Source organism: Pezoporus occidentalis, unplaced genomic scaffold (assembly GCF_034315485.1).
Source record: "Pezoporus occidentalis ecotype Australia unplaced genomic scaffold, CSIRO_AGI_Poc_V1 ctg4, whole genome shotgun sequence".
NCBI classification, from domain to species: Eukaryota; Metazoa; Chordata; class Aves; order Psittaciformes; family Psittacidae; genus Pezoporus; species Pezoporus occidentalis.
Window position 1 is genome coordinate 19785221 of NW_026915724.1, and position 23289 is coordinate 19808509.

General features: G+C 40.7%; 1 protein-coding gene and 1 long non-coding RNA gene across 8 annotated transcripts in view; one reads left to right on the top strand and one right to left on the bottom strand.

Moving 5' to 3' along the window:
- DLGAP1 (DLG associated protein 1) overlaps positions 1 to 23289 on the bottom strand; it is a 406126-nt gene that overhangs the window by 19711 nt on the left and 363126 nt on the right. For all 5 annotated transcript variants that reach the window (XM_062632909.1, XM_062632911.1, XM_062632910.1 and 2 more), the window contains 2 exons: positions 10225 to 10598; positions 6925 to 7016 (listed from right to left, as the gene is read on the bottom strand). In XM_062632909.1, coding sequence (XP_062488893.1) covers positions 6925 to 7016; positions 10225 to 10598 — 466 coding nt within the window. The remainder of the gene's footprint in view (positions 1 to 6924; positions 7017 to 10224; positions 10599 to 23289) is intronic.
- Positions 4351 to 10307, top strand: LOC134171029 (uncharacterized). Of its 3 annotated transcripts, none has more exons than XR_009967458.1 (3): positions 4351 to 4678; positions 6464 to 6575; positions 8931 to 10307. It is a non-coding gene; the product is annotated as an uncharacterized LOC134171029 (long non-coding RNA). The 3 variants fall into 3 exon arrangements; XR_009967456.1 differs by having other exon boundaries at positions 9097 to 10307; XR_009967457.1 differs by lacking the exon at positions 4351 to 4678 and adding an exon at positions 5129 to 5404 and having other exon boundaries at positions 9097 to 10307.

A 23289-nucleotide genomic window follows, 5' to 3' on the forward strand; every position in this document is an offset into this window, starting at 1 on the left:
AGTTCTATTTTTAGTTTAAGCTCAAGCAGCTTGGAAAATGCCGAGGAGACAGTGGATGCTGGGCACCATTTCACTCCATTTATATTCCACCTTCCACTGAAGAGCAATAGCTGATTAGACAAGTGCAACTAACAGCAAAACTTCGTCAGCTGTATTTAGTCTGCAGCTGGGGAGGGAGCAGATGAAGGATGCTGAGGGAGAATTTCATGTCCTATATGCTTGATGCACCCAGATACCTCAGGAGGAGTGCCACTGACTTCAAGAAAGACTGTACTAGGTCATACTGATAGAGGAAATTAATGGCTGTTGATCTGGGGCTTTGAAAGGAGTAGAGCAAAGCAAGCCAGGAGTTAAGAAGGGTTATCCAATTAAAAAAGAAATGGGCAATTCCTCCACAGAAGAAAGCTTAAATTAACTTTTCAGTCACATCAACCCCTAGAAAATGTTAATAATAGACTGTATGCATACTTTTTTATAATGGTCTAGAATGCAAACATTTTCAGTAGCGTCTGATGCTTGCAATTCTTTCGAAACAGGTGTTGTTAAAGAATGGAAAATCCACCTGAGTTTTGCATGATAAGCACCAGCAAACCGAAAAAAATGAGCGAGAACTCTTCAGCTTGGCAGTATTTATTCTTTGACAAGCAGAGCAAAGCATTTTGCTAAGCATTGATACAGCCGGAAAAGTTCAAAAGGGAGGACAAGGATCATTGGAGATATAGTATGGCTTCCACAGGACAAAAGACATTTCTTCGTTGAGAAAACAGGTAGCTGAGGAGAGATATGAGAGACCTATGAAATCCTGACTAGGTGATGTTTCAACATTTCTGAGAGTGCAAGAACTGTGAGGAGGAAGGCAGCCAGTTGCATGGCTTAGAAGTCTAAAGATTTACATCTATCAAAAGGAAGCATTTCTTCACACAATGTGTAATTAAATTGCCACAGGATCTTGGAAAACCAAAAATAAAAATAGGTTCAAAGAGAACCTAATCAGATTCACAGCAGATAGGTCCAGGAAGAGCTATTACACAGATGTCATATCTGGCTTAGGAAGTCCCTGAACAACAGACTGCTAAATTGGGAATGTCCACTGGGAGAAGTAGTACTTTATACACACCCTTTATACTTTTCCTTTATACACTCTCCCAAGTATTTCCTACTGTCCCTTGGCAGAGAAGAGCTGTTAGACTGTTATTAGTTGTTAGAAAGACTTTAGCTTTAGGCCGACATTACAGTGAATATCTTTCAGTTCTATTTATTTAGTTTTAAAAAACATTGCTTTAATTTGACCACCAACCTGACAAATGACTTTATCTGTGATGAAGTGTGTGCATGCATACACACACACAGAAATCCTTGTGTTTCTTCACAATCACATGCTCACAGAGGGTTTCTTATAGTTATTTAGTCAGGGTTCACCAAGAGCCAAGGCATTAGTACACAGTGTACTCTTCCACACCTTCCATGGTACAGAGAGAAAAGCAAATGCCTTAATTCAGGCTCCTTCTTCTCTGTGCCCCTACCTAAACATCACAGCCACCTTCTGCTTGCCTCAGTGCCCTAGAACTCTGATATACTTGTTTCAGTTAACACCCTGGCTTTTCAGTGTGCATCAAATCCCAAATGTGGAAAACATTAAGGTCTTCTTGCCAAGAGGATGTATTGCTGGAGACACTACGTTTCAAAGCTCTCAGGAGTGTATTTTTACTGGGTTTCCTATGAGCTACAACCACCAAAACCAGACTGCTCAAAAAATTAAACAGAATGACCCGATTTTTTTTTTTTTTTTCCTTTGTTTTATCTATAAAATGGTATGCTGCAGGCTGGCTTGACAGATTCTTGGCACCAGATTGTGTAACCTATCTGTCTTCAAAAGAAAACCAACTTGGCAATAGAATATAGCATCAGTTCAAAATTAAAAAAATACTCCCAAGGAAATGTATGTTGAATGAAATGGAAATGCAGGAAGGCACCCACTATCTGCCTGCCTCCAGCACATCTATATCAAATGCCTAATAGATGGTAATTTTAGTCTCTGACATTGCTTCCTCACTCACTTCCAGGATGTTTTTCTCTTACAAAATACCATTTGTGTCCCACATGAGCCTTTTTTGTTTTGCTGTCAGTTAAAACTCCGTGCCACAGGAGACCGGATGAAGACGTTGCCTAAGTTTTCACTGTTTTTACACCTACAAAGCATTTGCAGGTCTATATAAAAAAAAAAAAAAGAAAAAGAAGAATTGCTTGTATTTGTTAAAACCCGAGATTTGCTTCTTCCTTTGCTTTCAGGCCTGGCCCTTTCGTACTCAGTTGTGCCCTGCAGGCACAAGGCAAAATAATTACAGATTCAAAGAACTGCAGCAGATATGTGGCCTAAGGTGCAGAAAGCCATGAAACCTCAGACTGGATAAACCAGTATGGAGAACAACAGCATGATGTGTTTTGAACAGCAACAACACGGTCACTTGTTAGCATTCAACTCTCTGCTTCTAAGTCATCTCTTGCTTTCTTTTGAAAAACATGTTTTCATTTCAACTCAGAGAACTTCTTTCTTTCCTAAAAGAGACCCAACCCAAACCCCAGAGAAGATCTAGGTTTCAAAGCAACTGATGCATGGTGAGCCTCAGAGGCACTTACATTAAATTCAGCCTGACTCACTTTAGCCATTGGCTGTACTGTGCCTTGTTTGTGGGCTTCTCTGCTAAGGTTGCAGCCGCTGACAGCAGAACAAAAACTGCAGGAGCTAGGAGATACAGTACTATGTCTTCTAATGGCAGGATCTTCAGCCATGTATCTTCAAACTGTACAGTCTTGTGTGCTTTGCTCTATCCCTCTCCTTCTCCGATTCACATAGTCTTTTCATCACTAAGAGTCTTAGCAGAGAAGCTAATCCTTTATGGCAATTTTAGAATAGACTATTTCAGTTAGAAGGGACCTACAATGATTGACCACCTCTCCAGGAAGCCTGTTTCAGGGTTTGACCACCTTCTTGGTAATAAATGCTTCCTAATGTCCAGTCTAAACTTTCTCTAGTGCAGCTTTGAACCATTCCCACGTGTTCTGTGACTGGATACCAGGGAAAAGAGATCAGCACCTCCCTCTCCACTTCCCCTCCTCAAGAACCTGTAGAAAGCAATGAGGACTCCTTCAGCTTCCTTTTCCCCAGGCTAGACAAGCCCAAAGTCCTCAGCCCTCAGCCACTCCTCACAGGACATTCCCTCCAGCCCTTTCACCAGTTTTGTTCTCCTCCTCTGGACACATTTAAGGACTTTCACATCCTTCTTAAACGGTGGGGCCCAACACTGCACACAGCACTTGAGGTGAGGCCCCACCAGCACTGAGTACAGTAGGACTATCACCTCTTTTGACTGGCTGGTGATGCTGTATGTGATGCACCCCAGGGTGAGGTTTGCCCTCTGGGCTGCCAGGGCTCACTTCTAATTCCTATTGATCCTGCTGCCGACCAGCAGCTCCAGGCCCCTTTCTGCAGAGCCTCTCACCAGCCACTGCTCTCCCAGTTTATACTTATGCTTGGCATAAGTGGAAATATTAGCTCCACCACCATTCTAAATCCTTTCACTTTATACCACACCAAGAGGTGTGGTGTGGTAAGCCACACTTTATATCACAGCAAGAGGTGCAGGCACCTTCCCTGGCCGCACAGAAGCCAAAGAAAATGGTGAAGGACCATCTGTCTGTGGTTTTAGTCTCCCATGGCAGTGTTCTTACTTCAGAAACTACCATTGTTTCAGCATTCAGAAGTTCTTGTGATGGCAAACCAAGTAAAATTACCAGCTGATGGTGTGACTAGAGCAATAAGCAAGACAATTTTGGGGGAGGACATCTTAAGGCAGACAACATCAAGAAGCAAGAGAAACTAAAAATGAGAGCCCCTTGTTCAATAAGCATGTGTGCTAATCAGTCTGGCACAGTATATAACTTCTTTTCTAGTTCAGTAGAACTGGTTGACTTCTAATAACGCAATTATCTTCTGCAAGTGAGGAATGGAAGGTGCTGCCTTGAGGTCAAAAAGTTGCAGGTAGAGAGAAAGGACAAACAGAAATGGATGGAAATGGAAGTGCCCTGCAATTGAACTGATCAGCTTCAGTAGATAAATGTTTTGAAAAAGTCTGGGAAAGGGTGGGTCATGTGAGGAAAGGGAAGGAAGATTTGGCTTGGGTTTTGTTAGCATCATGGGGGAGATCAGGTGAGAGATAAGAAAGTAACAGTTGAAATAAATGCATACCAATTTTTTTTTTTTTTTCCTGCAAGAAGGATTGGACAGAGGTCCTCTATAGATGCCAGAAATTGTAGAGCTGCAGTAAGGGAATGGGTGCGTAAAATATTATTGAGAGCAGGCAGCATAAAGGACTGAGGATAATATGAATAACGGTGATGGATCTAGTTGTAAAATGGTCAGGTAGTGGTAGGAGCATTTATTCTTTGAGCTGTACAAGAGGAGGAGCAGGACTCAGATCTTGGCAGGAAGTCCAGATTACAGAGAGTGAAGGACTAATGAAAGATCTGAGTCGACATGGAAGATGGAAGATGGAAGAGATAGAGCTGTCCTCTGAAGATGCTTGGTTCTTGAGCTACCTTAGATCAAGAAATGGAAGCAAAATCTTTTGCTTATTTGGTTCAAGCACAGAAGCAGGAATATTTAAAAGAACATGAGGAGGTAAGACTCCTTAGTGTGAGAATGACAGTCATTTGAGGTGAGGGAAATTGGGGAGGAAAGAGCAGGAAGCAAAGAGGACTGAAACAAATTTTGTATGGTAGGCTTTTGGTGCATTAAGCAGAGAGCTTTCTTTTATAACACTGCACTTAGTAGCTTAAACTGACAAGGAAACATGATCAATTTACTATACTTATTCTCTTTGCTGTGTCATTCTTCTCGTTTTATATTTATGTAATATTTCTGAAGCCTGAAAGATTAGTTAAAAAAAAATTCATTTGTCAAAGATTCAACTCAAAAGGGTTTTTCTTCGGAGCTGCAGATGTCATGGTGCAGGGACAGGGAAGAATGCACTATATTTACAATTCTATTTCTGTAACAGATAATCAATACATTGTGCTCTTCTGTGTTTAAAGAAAAAAAACGAATATGGTGCCAAACTGTGATTATAAATCCTTTGTGTCTTAGAGTGCACTCATTTTCTGGAGATTAGGGGCTGTCCTCTATCAGCCAGTTCACTTCTGAAAGTCCGTGATAGACTGCTGCTTGCCCGTCTGCTCCAAGGAGCAGCAACCTCAACTTTATCATCAAGGAAACCCCCAAACACATCTGTCAGGAGAGGAGGTAAAGCAGAAATACTGCTTTCTCAGGGCAGACCCTCACAGGCAAATCTTACTTTTTTATCTGGAGCAATAAAAACTGCAATTGAAAGTGGACTTTGGAAGTAAGGTATTTACAAACAGACATTTCTTTCTTTCATTGTTTTAATGTGTTTTGGTTTGAGTTGTTTTGGGTTTTTTTTGAGGGGAGGGGGAAGGTTGGGCTTTTGGGGTACTAACTTCCTTTGTGCTCAGGCTGAAGGGAAATAGTCCTTCAGCATCTATTTATCTATTCTAATGTGCTCATATATATAGTGCTGGAAGAGTTGTGGGTAAATGGGGATAAGGTCTAACACATAAAGAAATGTCTGTCAGCAAGAGACGTTTTAGCAGGTTAATGAGGAACTTGGTAACAGCCTAGTAAGGTCATTGCAAAATCATGTTTCTTTTTGCTGAAATCACTTCAGCCTTTTAAAACCACAGGAAAATACTCTGCTACTTCATGGGGAGATTTTGTTGAATTGAAAATAGTGTGGGTAACGTTCTTTTTTAGGGTATTTTTAGCAGTGGTAGTCAAAATCCAGTGTGAAATGGACATTTCTATTCACTACTGCCGTTGGCGGGCCAGAGGAGGGTAGAGGACCCTAATTTTGTCAGTTTAGATTTACTGTGACTAGGTTTTCTCTGGAGAGATTGCAAGGGTGACTCTTCCCTCAGTGACAAACCCTGAAGCTTCTCCCATGATGCAGTACAAGGAGCAAAATGGCTCCAGAATCCATCAGCAAAATGGCTCCAGAAGCCAAAAGTTATGCTGCTGCCAAAAAAAATGAAAAACTAACAGACTTGGGTGGGTGCATGCAGCCACAGCATCACTGGGCAGGCCTGCATGCTCAGAGGTGAGGGGAGAGTCCAGTTTTTCTTCAGCCAAGTCCAGTTTTGGGCAAGAATTAAGATTTACAGTTGTGGTCAAGCACTCAAAAACTTTGTCTGGGAAATGCTATGCACGCTTATGCTTCCCTACAACTTAATTGCAGTTTGTCACCAAAAAGAAATACAACCCTTAAAGACAACAACTATTATATATATATTAATTGAAGCATGTTTGTTTACTAATTCAGGTTGCACTGCAGACTGGTGAGACAACTGAGTTTTACAAGCTTGCTTTTTAATCTCAACATTTTTTCACAAGGAAGCAGTTGTAATGCAGAGATGTCTGTGTGAGATACCTGAGCAAAAGCAATCAGTTTGGCTCTACCACTGCACTGCTCCACGTGGCTGGAATTATTCTGCTGAAAAACAAGGTAAACTTCCCCATCAACTCCATGCTGCTACAGCCACCCAAGGACTAATATTCCATCTGCATCACCTTTTGCTGTTTAGGTAGATTTTCTGGGGAAAAAGAGCTTATTAAAAGTACATTGACCTTTAAAATATGTGGCACTTTTCTTCCACTTCTGCCAGTGGTCTGGAAAAATCCCCTCTGAGAAATAAGAGCTACAGCATTTACAAGACCCAGCTTTTCAGTTGGGTGATCTAACAATTCATCCAGGAAGCAGGTTAATATGGTCATGTGTGCAGGAACTAGGGCTCTTAAAAATTAGTTGTGGCATAATTATTTACTTTAGAAAAACATTATTAACTTTTACTCACCACTTTTCCTCCTCTACTTGAACTCCTATGGACTGGAACTTACTGGTTGCTTTATTTTCAACTGATTTATTGGACTCTTCAGCACCATCAACCTTAAAAAAAAAAAGAAATCCAGCTACTTATAACATATTTTAACAGAGATATAGCCCAGCTGCTTACAATTTCTATGCAAAATAAGTGTCTGCACATATAACTTGTACTGTAAGTACCTTCATCTAGTCAGATAGTTTACCTGTGCTGTGCCCATTTCTGATGTTATTAGTGGACATTCATTATTCTTGTTAATCTACAAATAATTTCTAGTAAGACAACATTCAGTCTGCAAAATGTAGATGGATTTTATCCAATGTTTTCCGGAGTCTGGGTGTTCCCGTTTGCCTGAGCAAATCTCTGAGCAGCTGTAACTCCACTTACTGTGCTCTGTTTGATTTTACCTGTTAGTCTGTATATGTGCACATACATGAACTCATGTCAAAATTATGTGTTTATTTTCAGTGTTTATATCAGAGCACTGTACAGATAAGACTTAAAGAAAACAGATGATGCTTTTGGATGCATTTTCTTTACTGCTTCATTATGCAAATAGGTGGTCCCCAGGAGCAGAGGCAGGAACTTTATATCACCTCCCCATCTCTTTGAGGAGATATATACCAATGGTGTAAAGTTAAGATTTAAGTCACATTTAAGATATGTCTTTGAGAAAAATCAAAATATTGTGGGTCCAGTCAGTGCAGTTGTTAATTGCCAATGCTATATATGAGATTAGTAGTCATGCAAGAAAAATGATTTCTGGCACACAGAATTTTTGGACCACAGCAGGGTTACAAAGTGACCTGGGGATTCACTCTGATTCTGGATGTACCTTCTGTTGTAGTTAGCATCTCTTCCACAAGTAAATAAGCTTGTTGAGAGCCACTTGAACAGCCTATGGAGGAAAAGTGCTCAAGGAGGGATGAAAAGTTACAGACCTGCTCAAAGAATTGAGGTACTTACCTGGTACTGAGGCTTTTGGGGAGATAACTGCCTTAAATCCTATAACTGAGAGAGAGAAGGAGCCTTCTGATGGAAGGTTTTTTTTTTGCTTTACGTTGTTTTTTGCCAAACAGATTTACAGCAAAGGCTTGGGGTGCAGCCCCAAGTGCCCAAAAGTGACTGAGGGGTGCAGAGGACACACATGGAGGTTCATCATGAATACACATTAGCATTGTTTGTTAGAGGAGGAAGCAAACCAAGACTATGCCTCTTCAGCTTGCCTTGCTCTGCGATGATGGGCCAAGCTATAATTAAGGTGCATACCTGGTCTGAGTAGAGTATAAGCCTAAACTAGGTTCTCTTTACAGTCAGTGGAGAGAGACTGACTCCACACTGCCAGTCTGAGGGCTGACAGCATACCTACCTATTTTAGGGCAGTTGTTTCTAAAAGAAGTAATTTCGAGCAGTAACAGCTATTTTATGGTATTTCCACTCCCACACTACCTCTCCAGCTGTACCACCATCATGATTGCTTGTGCAATGATGCTGCAAAATGGACCAGATAGCAGACTAGTAGTTTTATTTGTGAAGCCTGCCTGACTCAAAATCTCACTGATGGGCATAACTGGGAGGGTGGAACGGTGCATGGGCAGGAATCCTGTAAGACTGTATCACTGCTGAAGGCTTTGTTTCATGTAATCCCAGTTTTTGGCATCTCCATTATTTTGTACACAAAAATTACCCTGGCAGAGTCTCATGACAATCCCCAGGCAGCTTTCACATATGATTATGTTGGTCATCTGTAAATTTCAAAGTTTCAAAGACCTGAATAGCATTTGGAGCTCTATTTGCCTCAGATCTCAAGAAACTGAGGCCCCTATACTTCCAAAAGCAACATTTGTTACTTGCAGAAACACTACCTGAAGAAGAGACGTCAGGGAGACGGTGTCTCAAGAGCCTTGATTCACATTACAGTTGTTCATTTTGGCTTCTGCAAACGTGGAAATGATTTCTTTCTGCCTATCATTTTGCAGGGTGTTTGCCTGCTAAGGAGTCTTTGTTGCCTTGCTCAGTGAAATGAGGAATTACAATGTTAGACTTGGCTGAGAATGGGAATAAGTAATAGAAGAGCTTTCCCTATCCCTGTCCCACCTGGATCATGCACCTGTGTTTAAAACTGAACATCGGCCCTTCTTTCAGAATATATCCCAAACAAACATCCGTGAAACAGAAAAAGGCTACAACCAAGGCAGAGAACCGAACCCACAGGCAATAGTAATTACTGCCCTTCCAAGAAGAACTAAGAGAAAAGTCGCAGCTACCCCAGAGCTGCCCCTGGCATGGCATACTTCTACACAGCACCTTTCATCTCACCAGGCTGATGCAGAGATTTCATGGTAAATTCTTAGGCTTTGCTAATCAGACAAGCTTGTCCAGGCACATAGAGCTGTGCGTACAACCTCCATCTGCAAGAAAAACATCATGTCTTCAGGCTGATAAGATGTGGATTGCTATTCTATTTGCTTGGGGTTCATCTCCCACCAAAACCCATGTTGATTCTCAGTTGATTGTAAGTTCAAGCGCTTCATTGCAAATGTTAATCTTGCAGGCAGATAGCTGGAGTCCTATGCACGTTCTTCTTTTCTTTATTTTTTTATTTTTTGGCTCTTTTTTTGGGGGGGTAGAGGTATGGGAAAGATTAATTAAGAAAGCAGATTACATTGGTCTGGTTTATTTGCTCTTCTTCCTTCTCTAAATAGGAGTGAACTTTGGCAGGGTTAGTTTTCTTGTTCCCTTCCACTAGAGGTAACAAAATGTAATTTTCTTTCACAAGGGCAACTTAGAAGAAATTTACCCTCTGCTCTTGAGGCTGAGATAGCAACAACGCTGCCTCATTCAAGTGGCTACCAGTCATTATGAAATGCATGAATAAGCAGAAACAATTAATTCACTGAGGCTGGACGAAAATATTTTTTGGGTGATAGTGTAATGTAAATCATTGTTTTACACATTCCCTTTCAGTGATTTAATTCATGCCTTTCTGACCCCCGCTGTGTTATGATTCATAGATTAGTGCTCATGTGTGTAATTTAACAAAGCTGAATAACAAACAGCAAGGAGACTTAAACAAATCATTGCATCTGATGTTTTTACGATAAATTAGGAAAACATCATTAGTACCATGCAGAATGATTATGCTGCTGCAATTTCTACATAAGTACCTGTCAGGAAAAAAAGAAAAATACACAAAACATTGCATAACAAGCAGTAAACCAGATGTAGAGATCCAAAACAATGGCAGGCAATAATCCATGTACTGTACTGTACCTGTATTCCAATAGACAAGCATCTGTTTTTCTTGAAGTGGTCCTTCTTCCTATCTTCTACTGCAACGGTGGCAATGGTTGTGGTGGTGGTGACGGTGGCAGTGTTGTTCCCTACATGTTGACTTGCAGGGCCGTGGATCTGTGCATTGGCAGCTTCAATAGCAGCTGTCAGAGCCTTCATACTGTCCAAGCTCTCTGTGGAGTTGCTAAGTCCAGACTGACTGATGATATCTCCCCTCTGTCCATGGCCATCCATATATGCATCTTGGGCAGATTCTGTGCTGCTCTGGGCTGTGATAGAAATAAATGGTTTTGTGGTAGTTCTTGGTGGGACTGGAGGCGGTGTCTTCTTATAGGTGGTAATGCAGGATGACACTGGAAAAAACCATATGAGAGTTCTTGATTTATCAAGGCTGCCAGGAAAATGGATGCAGATAGGATTACAAAGCATCAGTGCGCATGGAAAGAGCAGATGTAAGAAGCACACTGTCAGCCACAGAACCCTCAAAAGCTCCAGTGTAAGGGCCATAAAAATACCTTGCTTATTGGTGTCCTCTGTTCCTACTAATGTGAGTGGCAGAATTGCCAGCAGAGGGAAAGAAATTATCTATTTGCCAATTTCTTCCTTAGTCTCTTTAGGATTGCTTTCTTCAGTATATTGTCTACTAAGTGTTCAAAGTCCCATGGGAAGAAGTTCTTGCATCAAAATGTTTGTTCTGCTCATGGCTTCCAAATGAGATTCACAAGAATTATGAGTCTCTCACCACTTATCCTAGCTGAACTGTACTTCACACAGCCTTATTGCAATTGTTTTCTGTCTCTACCCTGTCCTACTGTATTTACCAAGCTTATTTGGAATTTTAAACTACATTTCTCTGCTCAGAGATGGACCCTTAAACCTATGTATTTCTTGCTATAAAACATCTCGCTAGTTGCACAGACCTCAAATACTTTGAAATGTTCTGTAAGCCCCTGAAGATATTGAAAACAGCACTTTGCCACGCCTAAATTTCTCACCATAAATAGAAGATATCAGTTCTGGAGAAAAAACGCTTGATTTTATACACAGGGAGTTAGTGTAATGAGGTCAATGGCTAAAGCCTGTAAGTGAGTGGGACTACTTAAAAGAAAGAGTAAGTATAAATGCTTATAACAAGAAGCTTTAATAGAAGTTTATGAGAACTCCTCTTTTTCTATTTTGAAGGCCGTGCTCTCTTTTTAAGTGCTGGTATATGGATTTAGAAGCTTAGCTTGACATTCCCAGGTTAAAACCTATTGGCCTCTATATATATAATCACATGCAGAAAGCACTACATGGAGATAGAAACATCTTCCTTTAAGGGATAGTTGGCATCTTTGCGTTACTGAAGTCTTGGAATGCTTTCAAATGAGGAAAGAAAAGTCCATTAAGAACAAAAAAAACAACCATGATACACTCTATTCTTTAAGAAAATAAATGCAGGCATGAACCTGTGCAAAGTTCAGACACAAACATGTTAACATAAATTCTTATTAACAGTAATCATATGGCAAGAAATGAATCATCAGATCATTTTAATTGGCAGACGTCTATGCCACCCACATAAAAGGTAACTCTGCTACAGCTGTTCTGCTTTCTGATGTACTGTACATGCTTGTTAAGCCAGAAGCCATTATGGAATTAATTTGACTAGCTCAGATCCATATGCCTCATCTCCAGATAGCTGTAGGAATAGTTACAATATAAAAGGTGTTTCCAGGGCATGAAATCACACAGGATTTTTTTTAGGGATTGTAGTGTAAGTTTCTGATAACATGTCTGAACCCATGTTAAACATGTTGAATGCTAACGGAAAAAAAGAGTGTTTCACTAAGGCAGTGAGGGTTTTGAAACTATGATTCACTTCTGAAAAATCAAACAGAAACCACAGCACCTTTGAGAGGAGAGATGGCTAAAAATGAACTTGTCAAATTTTAACTGTGCGGAAGTGACTAGTGGATTAGGGGTTAAAGGTGTTTTTTAAAGTGCATATGACAAGATCAATATCTGGAACTAACAGAAAGGATGGCAATTTTACAAAGGGGACTGTGAATTTAGTGCTGTTCTTTACTGGTTTTGATGGTGCCAAAAAGTATTTGGTGTGACTGCACATTTGGGTAAATCAGCTGCTGTTGCTGCAGCACAAGCATTTACTGTGGGACTTATAGAGAGTTGTGGAGGCTGCTGCTTGGGTGATGATATCCCAGAAACAGCCCAGGTGGTTCATGGTCTGGAGAATGTTCTCTGAGTGGTGGAAATGCAAACTGAAATTCACTGCTGAAAATTCAAAGCACATACACATGCATATATCTGGGTAATGCTTTGGGAAGCTGGTGCCAAACTTGTCTAATAGAGATTGGTGTGCAGTGTTACTTTGCAATTCAGCAAAGTATAAATTGCACCTTTTAGAATATGCTAGGCAAGGTCATTGTGGAATGGGGACAAGCCAGCAATTTCAGGACATCCCAGCAAGGCACCTAAGTATCATTTTTCCTACATAGCAGATAGGGAAATGATAATGAAACACACTCAGAAAGTGCTCTTAGGTAGGAGACAGAGCATCAAAACCAAAATGCAAGCCTTAACAAGACTTGTCCACACATCACTGGTCATCCCCCACTAGAAAGGGAGTCAATAGCAACTGTCTATCAACTGTTACCATGCACTCTGGACACAGCAGTACAAATACAGAAATGCCTGATTAAGATGTCTTTCATTCTGTTGGTAAATGTACTCAATGAGGAGTCTAATCCACACTGCAATGAAAGATGTTTGCACTCAGCTAATTAAATCTGAAGTTATTCTTAAGAGGGGGAGAGAATTGACAAGTCATATGGTGAAATTGTAAAGAGAAACGGCAAACGTTCTTTTAGCAAGTCAAAACAAATCCTCAGTTTCCTGGAGTCACGCAGCACATACTGTACAGCTCTGGAGAAGCAGAGTGTGCAAGTCATAAAAGAACCCCAGGCACTTCATTACTGGAAATGATGTAAGCTCCTGCCGCTCCTCTGCAGAAACGACAACAAAACAATGCTCAGGCCACCGTCGCTGTTGGAGGCAGCTGCGCTCTCAATGCTGTAGCTGGCTGAGCCCTCCAAACAGCTGAAGCACAATGACGGGAGGGATTCGGTGCATCAGTTTTTCTCTGGGTGCTTTCAAGAACCTGGCAACTTGCGACATGGCAACCTGAAGGATCTGCCCACTGTTCAAGTGGCTATGGTATTTTAAACGCCAAGCTGCTTGAAAAACAAAACAAGTACTCCCCAAGAAAAATGACAAAACCCTGGCGTTCTCCTTGTGCAGCCAAGAGAGCCTGAGTGTTCAGTCAGTGCTTGGGAAGAGCACATCACGTTGTGCTCTGTCCCTGTGGGCAAAGGGGAAGCTCATCCATCCAGCTCTCCTGCAGCAGAGATGGGCTGCCCAGCAGGACGACTCAGAGGGAGAAGATCACAAGATCACGGGACACATGAAAAAGATGGAGAAATCTTCACTTCACACACAAGGAACTTTCAAGGGGTTTTGCACATGAAAGTCGTTTTAATTCACATCAGGAAGTGAATTTAAACGGCTATATAAATTCCTTGATAAACATGTTCTTGGACATGGATCAAAGAGCGAAGTTCTGTACGGAAACTGATCTGACTGGAGAGTCAAGTCAAAGTAGTCTTGTTTTCCATTAAAATTGTTTAGACATGGAGTTTATCAGAAATATCTTTTTGAATAGCAAATGTGTGCATGAACCCCCAGTTTGTCACAATATAGACTAGCTTTTTGTAGCACTTAGAGCACACATGCTGCTGGACCAAGTATGCATTCCTCTCCTAGGGCATATGCAAGGCTTAATCCAGAAACTAGTTCAGTCATGCACAAGAATCTTCCGACTCCTAAAGCACCTTGAATTGGGCCCACCGTTTCCAGATGTATCAATCTACCAAGTAATGCTCTCCTTTTCCTTTTGATCTTTATCTTTCTTCTGTGGCCTGCCTTCTGGTTACAGTTTAATCCTAAAGACCTAGTGAAAAAGCACTTTCTCCAGATTGAGAATAAAAAAAAACCCAGTCATGGTGTTTGTCTTCCTAGCCAGTATTTCCAAACAACTAGCTCATGGGACAGGAATTTGGAACAGGGAGTGTCAACCACCCAGTTCAGAAGGAAGTCTAATGATAAAAAAAAAAATAATCCCAGATTGCATAATAATAAAGGCTTGAATTTGAACGTTTCATTGTAAGAGCACTTCAGTTGTTTAAACATGCTCACTAGGGAGATGAGCCCTCAGGAGCAAACATCAGCATGCAAACACAAAGTTTTAGCTCAGTGAATGGGTGCTCAGTAGAACCCCAATGCAGATTAATGTTTGTGAAGAGATCAAATTCATGCACTACTTTGAACAGTTCAAGTGATGAGATATGTAAGCAATATCTTCCTAATTTGGCAGCCTCATATTAAATTGTTGACTTAGTTAACAAATACAGGAATAAATGAAAGTGCAAATGTAAACTTAATTAACATAATAGTGTTCCTCTTGAGAAAAAGGACTAATTCCACAGCTTGAAAGAAGCAGCAAAGGACAACTTGAGCACAAGTAAGTTTTAAGATACAAGGCAGGAGTTCTTCTACTCCACACAGATATGCCTCAGTCTTCTGATTTACTGTCTATTAAACAGGTGTGTAAACAGCAGTGCTGTTGCATCTCACACAACTGCAACGCAAAACACAGGTGTAGGCACAGCCAAGCAGACCTGAGCCTCAAGCTGCAGCCCCTGAACTCCCCACACAGAGGTGCAGTGCTTGATTTGGCTTGGTAGAGTTGTTATTCTCTTTACCATGCACTTCTTTCCTTACTTTATGGAGCTCCTGAGGAAAATTCAAATGAAAAAAAGAGGCTTATAATAAGTGGAAGCAAGGACAGGTGGCCTGGGAACAGTACAGGGATGTTGTCTGGGAAGCTAGGGACCAGGTTAGGAAAGCTAAGGCCCAGTTAGAATTAAACTTGGCTAGGGATATTAAAGATAACAGGAAGGGATTCTACAGGTACGTAGCAAATAAAAGACTAGGGAGAATGTAGGCCCCCTCAGGAAGCTCTCGGGAGAACTGGCTACACAGGATTTGGAGAAGGCTGAGGTTCTGAATGACTTCTTTGCCTCAGTCTTCACTGGCAAATGCTCTGACTGCACCACTCAAGTCTTGGAAGGCAGACGCAGGGACTGTGAGAATGAAGACCTTGTGCCCACTGTAGGAGAGGATCTGGTTCGAGACCATCTTAAAAAACCTGAATGTGCACAAGTCTGTGGGTCCTGATGAGATCCATCCGTGGGTCCTGAAGGAGCTGGTGAATGAAGTTGCAAAGCCACTGGCCATCATATTTGAGAAATCATGGCAGTCAGATGAAGTTCCCGACAACTGGAAAAAGGGAAATATAACCCCCATTTTCAAGAAGGGGAAAATGGATGACCCGGGGAATTACAGACCAGTCAGTCTCACATCTGTGCTTGGCAAAATCTTGGAGCAGATTCTCCTGGAAGGCATGCTAAGGCACATGAAAATCAACAAGGTGCTTGGTGACAGCCAGCATGGCTTCACTAAGGGGAAATCCTGCCTGACCAATTTGGTGGCCTTCTATGACGGGGCTACAGAACTGATGGACAGGGGTAGAGCAGTTGATGTCATCTACCTGGACTTGTGCAAAGCGTTCGACACTGTCCTTGTCTCTAACTTGGAGAGACATCAATTTGATGGATGGAGCACTCGGTGGATAAAGAACTGGCTGGATGGCCGCACACAAAGAGTTGTCGTCAATGGCTCAAGGTCTGGCTGGAGACCAGTAATGAGTGGTGTCCCTCAGGGATCGGTGTTGGGACCAGTCTTGTTCAACATCTTCACTGCTGACATGGACGGTGGGATTGAGTGCGCCCTCAGCAAGTTTGCTGATGACACCAAGCTGTGTGGTTCGGTTGATATGCTGGAGGGAAGGAATGCCATCCAGAGGGACCCTGACATGCTTGTGAGGTGGGCTGATGCCAACCTCATGAAGTTTAACCACGCAAGTGCAAGGTCCTACACCTGGGTCAGAGCAATCCCAGGCACAGCTACAGGTTGGGCAGAGAAGAGATTCAGAGCAGCCCTGTGGAGAAGGACTTGGGGGTGTTGGTTGATGAGAAAATGAACATGAGCCGGCTTCAGTGTGTGCTTGCAGCCCAGAAAGCCAACCGTATCCTGGGCTGCATCAAAAGGAGTGTGACCAGCAGGTCAAAGGAGGTGATCCTGCCCCTCTGCTCTGCTCTTGTGAGACCTCACCTGGAGTATTGTGTGCAGTTCTGGTGTTCTCAACATAAGAAGGACACGGAACTGTTGGAACAAGTCCAGAGAAGGGCCACGAGGATGATCAGGGGACTGGAGCACCTCCTGTATGAAGATAGGCTGAGGAAGTTGGGGCTGTTCAGCCTGGACAAGAGAAGGCTGTGTGGAGACCTCATAGCAGCCTTTCAGTATCTGAAGGGGGCCTATAGGGATGCTGGAGAGGGACTCTTCATTAGGGACTGTAGTGATAGGACAAGGGATAATGGGTTCAAACTTAAACAGGGGAAGTTTAGATTGGTTATAAGGAGGAAATTCTTTCCTGTTAGGATGGTGAGGCACTGGAATGGGTTGCCCAGGGAAGGTGTGGATTCTCCATCCCTGGCAGTGTTCAAGACCAGGTTGGATGAGTCCTTCGGTGATACGGTTTAGTGGGAGGTGTCCCTGCCCATGGCAGGGGGGTTGGAACTTGATGATCTTAAGGTCCTTTCCAACCCTAACTATTCTATGATTCTATCATTTGGGGGGGAATGTTTGGAAATAGGGTTTCAGATCCTGTATTGTTATTTATACATGCAAAAAACTGGTATGAAAGGAGAGCATGTGTTTTCCTAATAAAAACCTATTTTCATATAGCAAATGGCTTCTGAGGATGTAGAGATTTACTATTACAAAACTGAAATAAAGATTTTTATAAGAAGTTCTAAACTGCCCAAGGGAATAATACCACAGTGAGTTATGGATATCATTATCCCAAATGAGAACTACTGAAATCTATGTACTACACCATCAGGACTTCTGCCAACAACATGATTTTTCCACACCCCCACCTCTGCCAAGCCATATACCTTATCTGACAAAAACCTAAGCCACACTGGGTTAAGAAACAGGCATAACTGCTAACTAAAATCCTGCAGAAACCTATGCAGAGTACCTAAACTATCTTCACTGCACACAGTAGCACCACCAAGATTTAATATTCCATGCACTCTGAGGTCTAAAAGCTGGTCCTGGTGACCTTTTCATAAGTTTGGACATTTCTGTTTGCAAGTAGGGTGCCTCTAGCTGCCCAGATGGATACAGTAAAGGATTTCCTGAAAACTAGGAGAGAGGTGAGACTAAAAATGGTTCATCGTGCACCTCAGATGGACTGAGTTAGAAAATCTGCACGTGCAGAGTCAGTGGATGACAGGTGAATATTTCTCCAGCTGATGGAGACTGATGATTCCAGTCAGAAGTTTAATTGCTATCCCAGGGAAGGTGAATTAGTGTACAGAGAACAGGTGAGATAGTCAAAGATTTCTGCTAGATGCAGTTTATGACTAGGATATCACCATAAATTTTGGATGCACAGACAAATTCAGTGCAAATGCAAGCAAATAATAGGCTTCCTATGAGACCTATTTCACTCCTTGTACTATATAGACATATCTGGACTTCTCTAAACATAAGAATTACCAGTACGTTTGCAGCACACAACTAAGCAATTCAACTCATTTAGCCTGAAAACCAAGACATCTATAGACAACTGAAACTCTGGAAAAAAGATTTCACATAAACTGAAAGTCATTACCCAAAGTGGATCGTTGCTAGGATGGTTTATAATACTTAACTACTGAAACCTGTGATCTTTACTGGTGTCAAGCAATTAGGACTTGGCTTTATCTTTCCTGAAGAGATAAAATAGGTAAGAATGGGACCATTTGCAAGCCCTAGACTTAATTCCAATTAATGCATATGAAATGCCTTAATGAATGAAATTAATGCAAATGAAATACCTGAGTGAATAGTTGGAGGTGACAGCAGTAGCATTTGCTTCTGCCATTCGCTTGCCAGCAGCTGTCTCTATGGGGCTGAACTGCACTGTACCTGAGGATATGGTGCTTTACAGATGGTTTGATCCTGTCCATTGGCCCACGGGACATGATGAAGCTATGTACCCACAGACAATGTATGAATAACTGAAATTCAGTCGGGCTGAGTGGGAAGTCAGATGTGAGACTATTCTGGCCTTGCCCTTAAACTCTGGCTACCAACAAAACACCTGGATAAACACCACCAAGAACTGCAGGGATGAGGATGTGAGTCTCTTCTGGGCAGATGCTCTCCAAGAGTCTGAAGGTTCAAACTTCTTTAGAACAGTCACGGTGGAAGGTATCTGATACAGAACATCAGCCTCTACGTTCAATGAAGCATGTGGGAGAAGAATGAAAAGAAGAAAATAACCAATACAGCAGTGTGGTCTTTTTTAGTTAGCAGGTGAATTATTTATCATGTCTTTTCATCTGTACAGCATTTTTTTTTTTCCTGAGAAAATCAGGGAAACAGTGGTTGATCTATAGTTTAACCAAAATCTAGTGAACCATTCAAATGCTTTCTTCACTTAAATACTTCACTAAGTCCTTCACACTTCTGCCCCATTTTGGAGCAATCATGAATAACAGGAAACATTATAATTTCAGATAAAAAAAGGACACTTTAAAATACCATTTATTGTTCAGAATTTACATGTCTTAAAATCACCATAGTAAGAAATGGATGAGCTTTCTGAATATCAATACATGAATATTATAAAATACATTTATGGAAAACAGAGGAAACCTGGTAAAATACGGTAGTTTATCCTACTTAGACCAAAAATGTACAAGTAAATAAATGTAATAATATGCAGGTTGATGAAATTAGACCCTTTTCCTATCAATTTTACAGGAAGTAACTTCACTGGCACTTTAACACTTCTTTATGCGTTACTGCAGCACTCTCAAATTCCAAAATTTGCATCCTTTTCCCTCTGGCAATACCGTTAATAAAACAAAATAACTCCACTTTTTTTAATGTGGAGTTGTGCTAACCAAATAGGGACACATATATGTAAGCAGCTATTTAAGTAAAAACACAGTGCAAGATCCAATGCCTGGATTTTCAGAAACACAAGGGGTTGCAAGTATCAAGCCACCCTAGGCAGGAAGATGTATTTAAGCAGTTTCAAATCCAAAATATATACTCCAAAAAGATACTTATTTTTTTTTGGCTACTAAGGAAAGGTTGAATTTAAAGACTTTGGCTACGAAGGTACATTGCAAATCCTTGGTGCTAATCACTTGAAAACCTCTTATTTACATTTCTGATCTCGATGTGGATTCTTGAAAACCTGAACTGTGAATACACAACCTAATTTCCAGACTATACCAGCAGCTCTTTCAACATGCCAAAAGTGAAGCCCACACTTGCCAATCTGTTTGGACCCATTACCGTAGGTGCTATTTCTCAAAATTATCATGTAACTGGTGCTGGACATATTAATATACGCTTGTGTGTATGGTTTGCCTTCAGTTACAGGTGGAATATTTAATATCTGAGCAGCCAATACATAGGAGTCTTGAACGCTATCAAACCTGAAGATACATCATTGCAGATGTGGGGTCAGAACTAAGGCCACATGTTACTAAAGCTCTCCTGCAGCAAGTACTGTGGGTTGTGCCCTCCTTCATAGTTCATTAAGAACTGCATTTTGTCCTTCCTGAGCCTGTGCTGCCAATCTGTCATCCTCCCTCAGTGCTAATGGAGTTAAGTGATGATAGAGCAAGTTTGGCACTCAGTCATTTTAGGAGGAGTTTGTCATGAATTTGATGGAGAAACTGCAGGTGGAAATAGTGGAGCTTTTGTCACATAGTAGGTTGGGCTAGAGAATAATTAGGATTCTCCTCTTCTAAACCTGTGAATCCCAGAAATTAACCTGTGAACCTAGAGGAGACTTAAGCAAGCCAATTATCTCTGAGTAACCTGATCATCTAGCCTTTAAGTTAGCTAAGTATTAATGTAGTTGGACATCACTTTTTTCAATTATTGCAAACATTTTATTTTTAAGCTTTTCACCACAACCAGCTTTCAAAAGGAAATACTTGGCTGGGCTATTGACACTTCAAAGTGTGATTTCTGCATAAGAAAAACATAACTGTAAAAGTTGCTCCCTTTTCTTCAGTCTGGAAATGTACCTTTGTTTGCTGCTGATGTTGGCAAGAAAACAAGTTTCTACTGGTTTTTACTCCCAGTGGTTTTCTGAATACTTAATAAACTTAAGGTAGGGTAAAGAGAATTCTGTATCATTGAACACATTGGCATCAAGCTGGTCCCACAGAATTTGATTAGTGATACATCTAAATTGGTTTAGAAATCAATTAGTTTAAATTGCTGCAAACCCACCCCTGATGTGGACACATTTAGAAGTGCATAATGACTGATAAGGTCTTTTCTATAACTTAAATGAAAATGCATTCATAAACACATTCCATAAATGGAAATAAGAGTGATTCCCTCAAAGAGTTTATTCCAATTAACTATATCAGTTCAGTGATTTTAAACTTACTTCCTTCTATGCCACGGTGTGCAAACAAGCTGTACATTGTTATCAGTTACATCCATTTGAATCCACTGCAAACTGTAGAGGTATAATTTAACCCAATGACAATTTGTGAAGATTAAGAGCCCTTTTTAATTTTCTGGGTCAAAATCAGTTCTCAGGGTTGCTCTTTTTGACTTAGTTTGTGCCTACATGATTTGGTTACTTTTACATCTGTGATTTTTTAAAAGCTAAAATAAAACACAGAACACAGTGAGCAGCATTGTTACTAATGAACTTTTCAAAGCTGACCTGCACTGGAGAAGTCCTGTACTACGAGAAAGGTACACATATACATATGTGACAGTTATATTCCTCCAGTCATCAGGGGACTGGTATACACAGCAAGTACTGAAATGTAGGTACCAGTTTTGCATGTTATTTAACCCTAAGGCTGTTCAGAAGCTTTTAAGCAATCAAGAAAGTCGTTGCTCTGACATAGACCATTCAAATGTGTTTAACACAACCTATATGAGATAGAATTTCCTATTTTCAGTACAGTAGCCACCTACTGTGCTAATCAAACTTCTTCATGATACTGATGAGTACAGGTTGTGTTTCCTCACATCAGAAAGCACTTTGTCACCTGATCCAGTAAAGGACTCAACTCACTCTTTTTAAATTCTTAAAAGAAAGTACATACTCAAGCTTTTTTGCTCAGTCCCCAGTGGCATCAAGGCTTTACTGCTTTCATATCATCTCGAAAGTCTATCTTTCAATTTATTTTGAGAATTTTATTTTATGCTACTTGATATCTCAGATTATATTAAATAGTTTGGCTAAGAGTTAAAAGTTATTCAAATGACATCTATGATGAAGGGCTGCTGTGTTTTAATCAGATATATGTTGGGAAGAAACTGCACAAATGCCAAAGACAAGAAAATAAAAGCCAACACAAACTTACTTAAAAAAGAATGTGATTGTTAAAAACAACATGAACAACTTCTTAGCTGCTACAAATTGCTATGAAGCACCACAAGAATTGATTTATATCATTTTACTATCAGTTTCAGTGTAGTTCCCTACATTTCAAATGAGTACAACCACACACTGAATTATTCTCATATATAATTATTAATAAACATAAATGTACAAAGCCATCATTCCGGCAGGAAAGTATCATATGGGTATTGAGCAAGAACAGGGAAGTTCAGTCGGGAAAGTACTGACTTGTTTTTAAGCAGCCAGTACTGCATTTATCAGTACACTTATCACTTTTGGGCTGTTCCAGTCCAAGCAGGAATCTCTAAAACAAGCAAGTTATGCTCTTGTATTTCCTAAGAAAACAAACCCAAACCAAAACCAAAAGCAAGGGCTGCTTGCAGCAGGAAGAAGGAAGGGAATAAGGAAAATTATGACTAAATCCATGCTCCAGGCTGTCACCTGAGAGAGAGAATTACAGCCCCACTTAAAAGTTCTGCCTCCCCGCATAAGGTTATCAGATGACCTGTTAAAAGTCACCTGTCAGGGCAGATCCACTAGTGCTGTGGGGGAAAATCCAGTCCCCTCTCAAATGGGGGAAATGGAGACAAAGGGTTTACACAAGAAATTATACTTCTCTTTGGCCTGAAACCAGGTAAAACTGCAAAACTGACCCAAGCTTGAGAACATTATCATTTTTCAAAACCGAGAGAAAGTGGAGTTGTTTGGTGAATGAGGCATATGAAAAATGTGAATGAAATATGTTTTGAGGTATTAAAATCTACACCAAAATCCTATTTCTATCTTCCCATTTAACATTCAAATGAACAAGTTACATCCTTGCTCAGTGACATGTTTGATGTTGCTGTGAGTGACCTTATTCCTTTATCTATTTGCTTGTTATTATGACAAGAGTCCTACTTAATAATTCAACACATCAGCTGAAGATACTGGCTTGGCGTGAGAAATTCTTAATGATCATCCCGAGTATCCTGAGCACAAAAAATACTGACATCTCATTTACTGTCACCATAGTGTACGCATAAGAACATTTCAACAAATCGGAGCACAGAAGTCACTTCTTGCTGGGAGTCCTCAACTAGCAAGAGAACATCAACAATTCCCAGAAGACATTTAGACAAAGAAAGATGGTAGCCCTGGTACACATGAAAGAGGACAGACCATGTTACTTTTAAGCAAGATTTGAATAAAAGACATTCTCATTTCTTTTCATATATTTCTCCATTTATTAAAGAAATGCCTGTAAGACAGGCCTTGAAGAAATTCAGATTCACAGTTTGTAGGAGACTTTAGACACAAACTTCCATAACTTCCGTGGGGACATCAGCTGCATAGATGATAGTCTGAAAGCTTATTTTTATTTTTAATTTTTATTTTTGTTTGTTTGTTTGTTTATTTTGTTTCTATTTTAC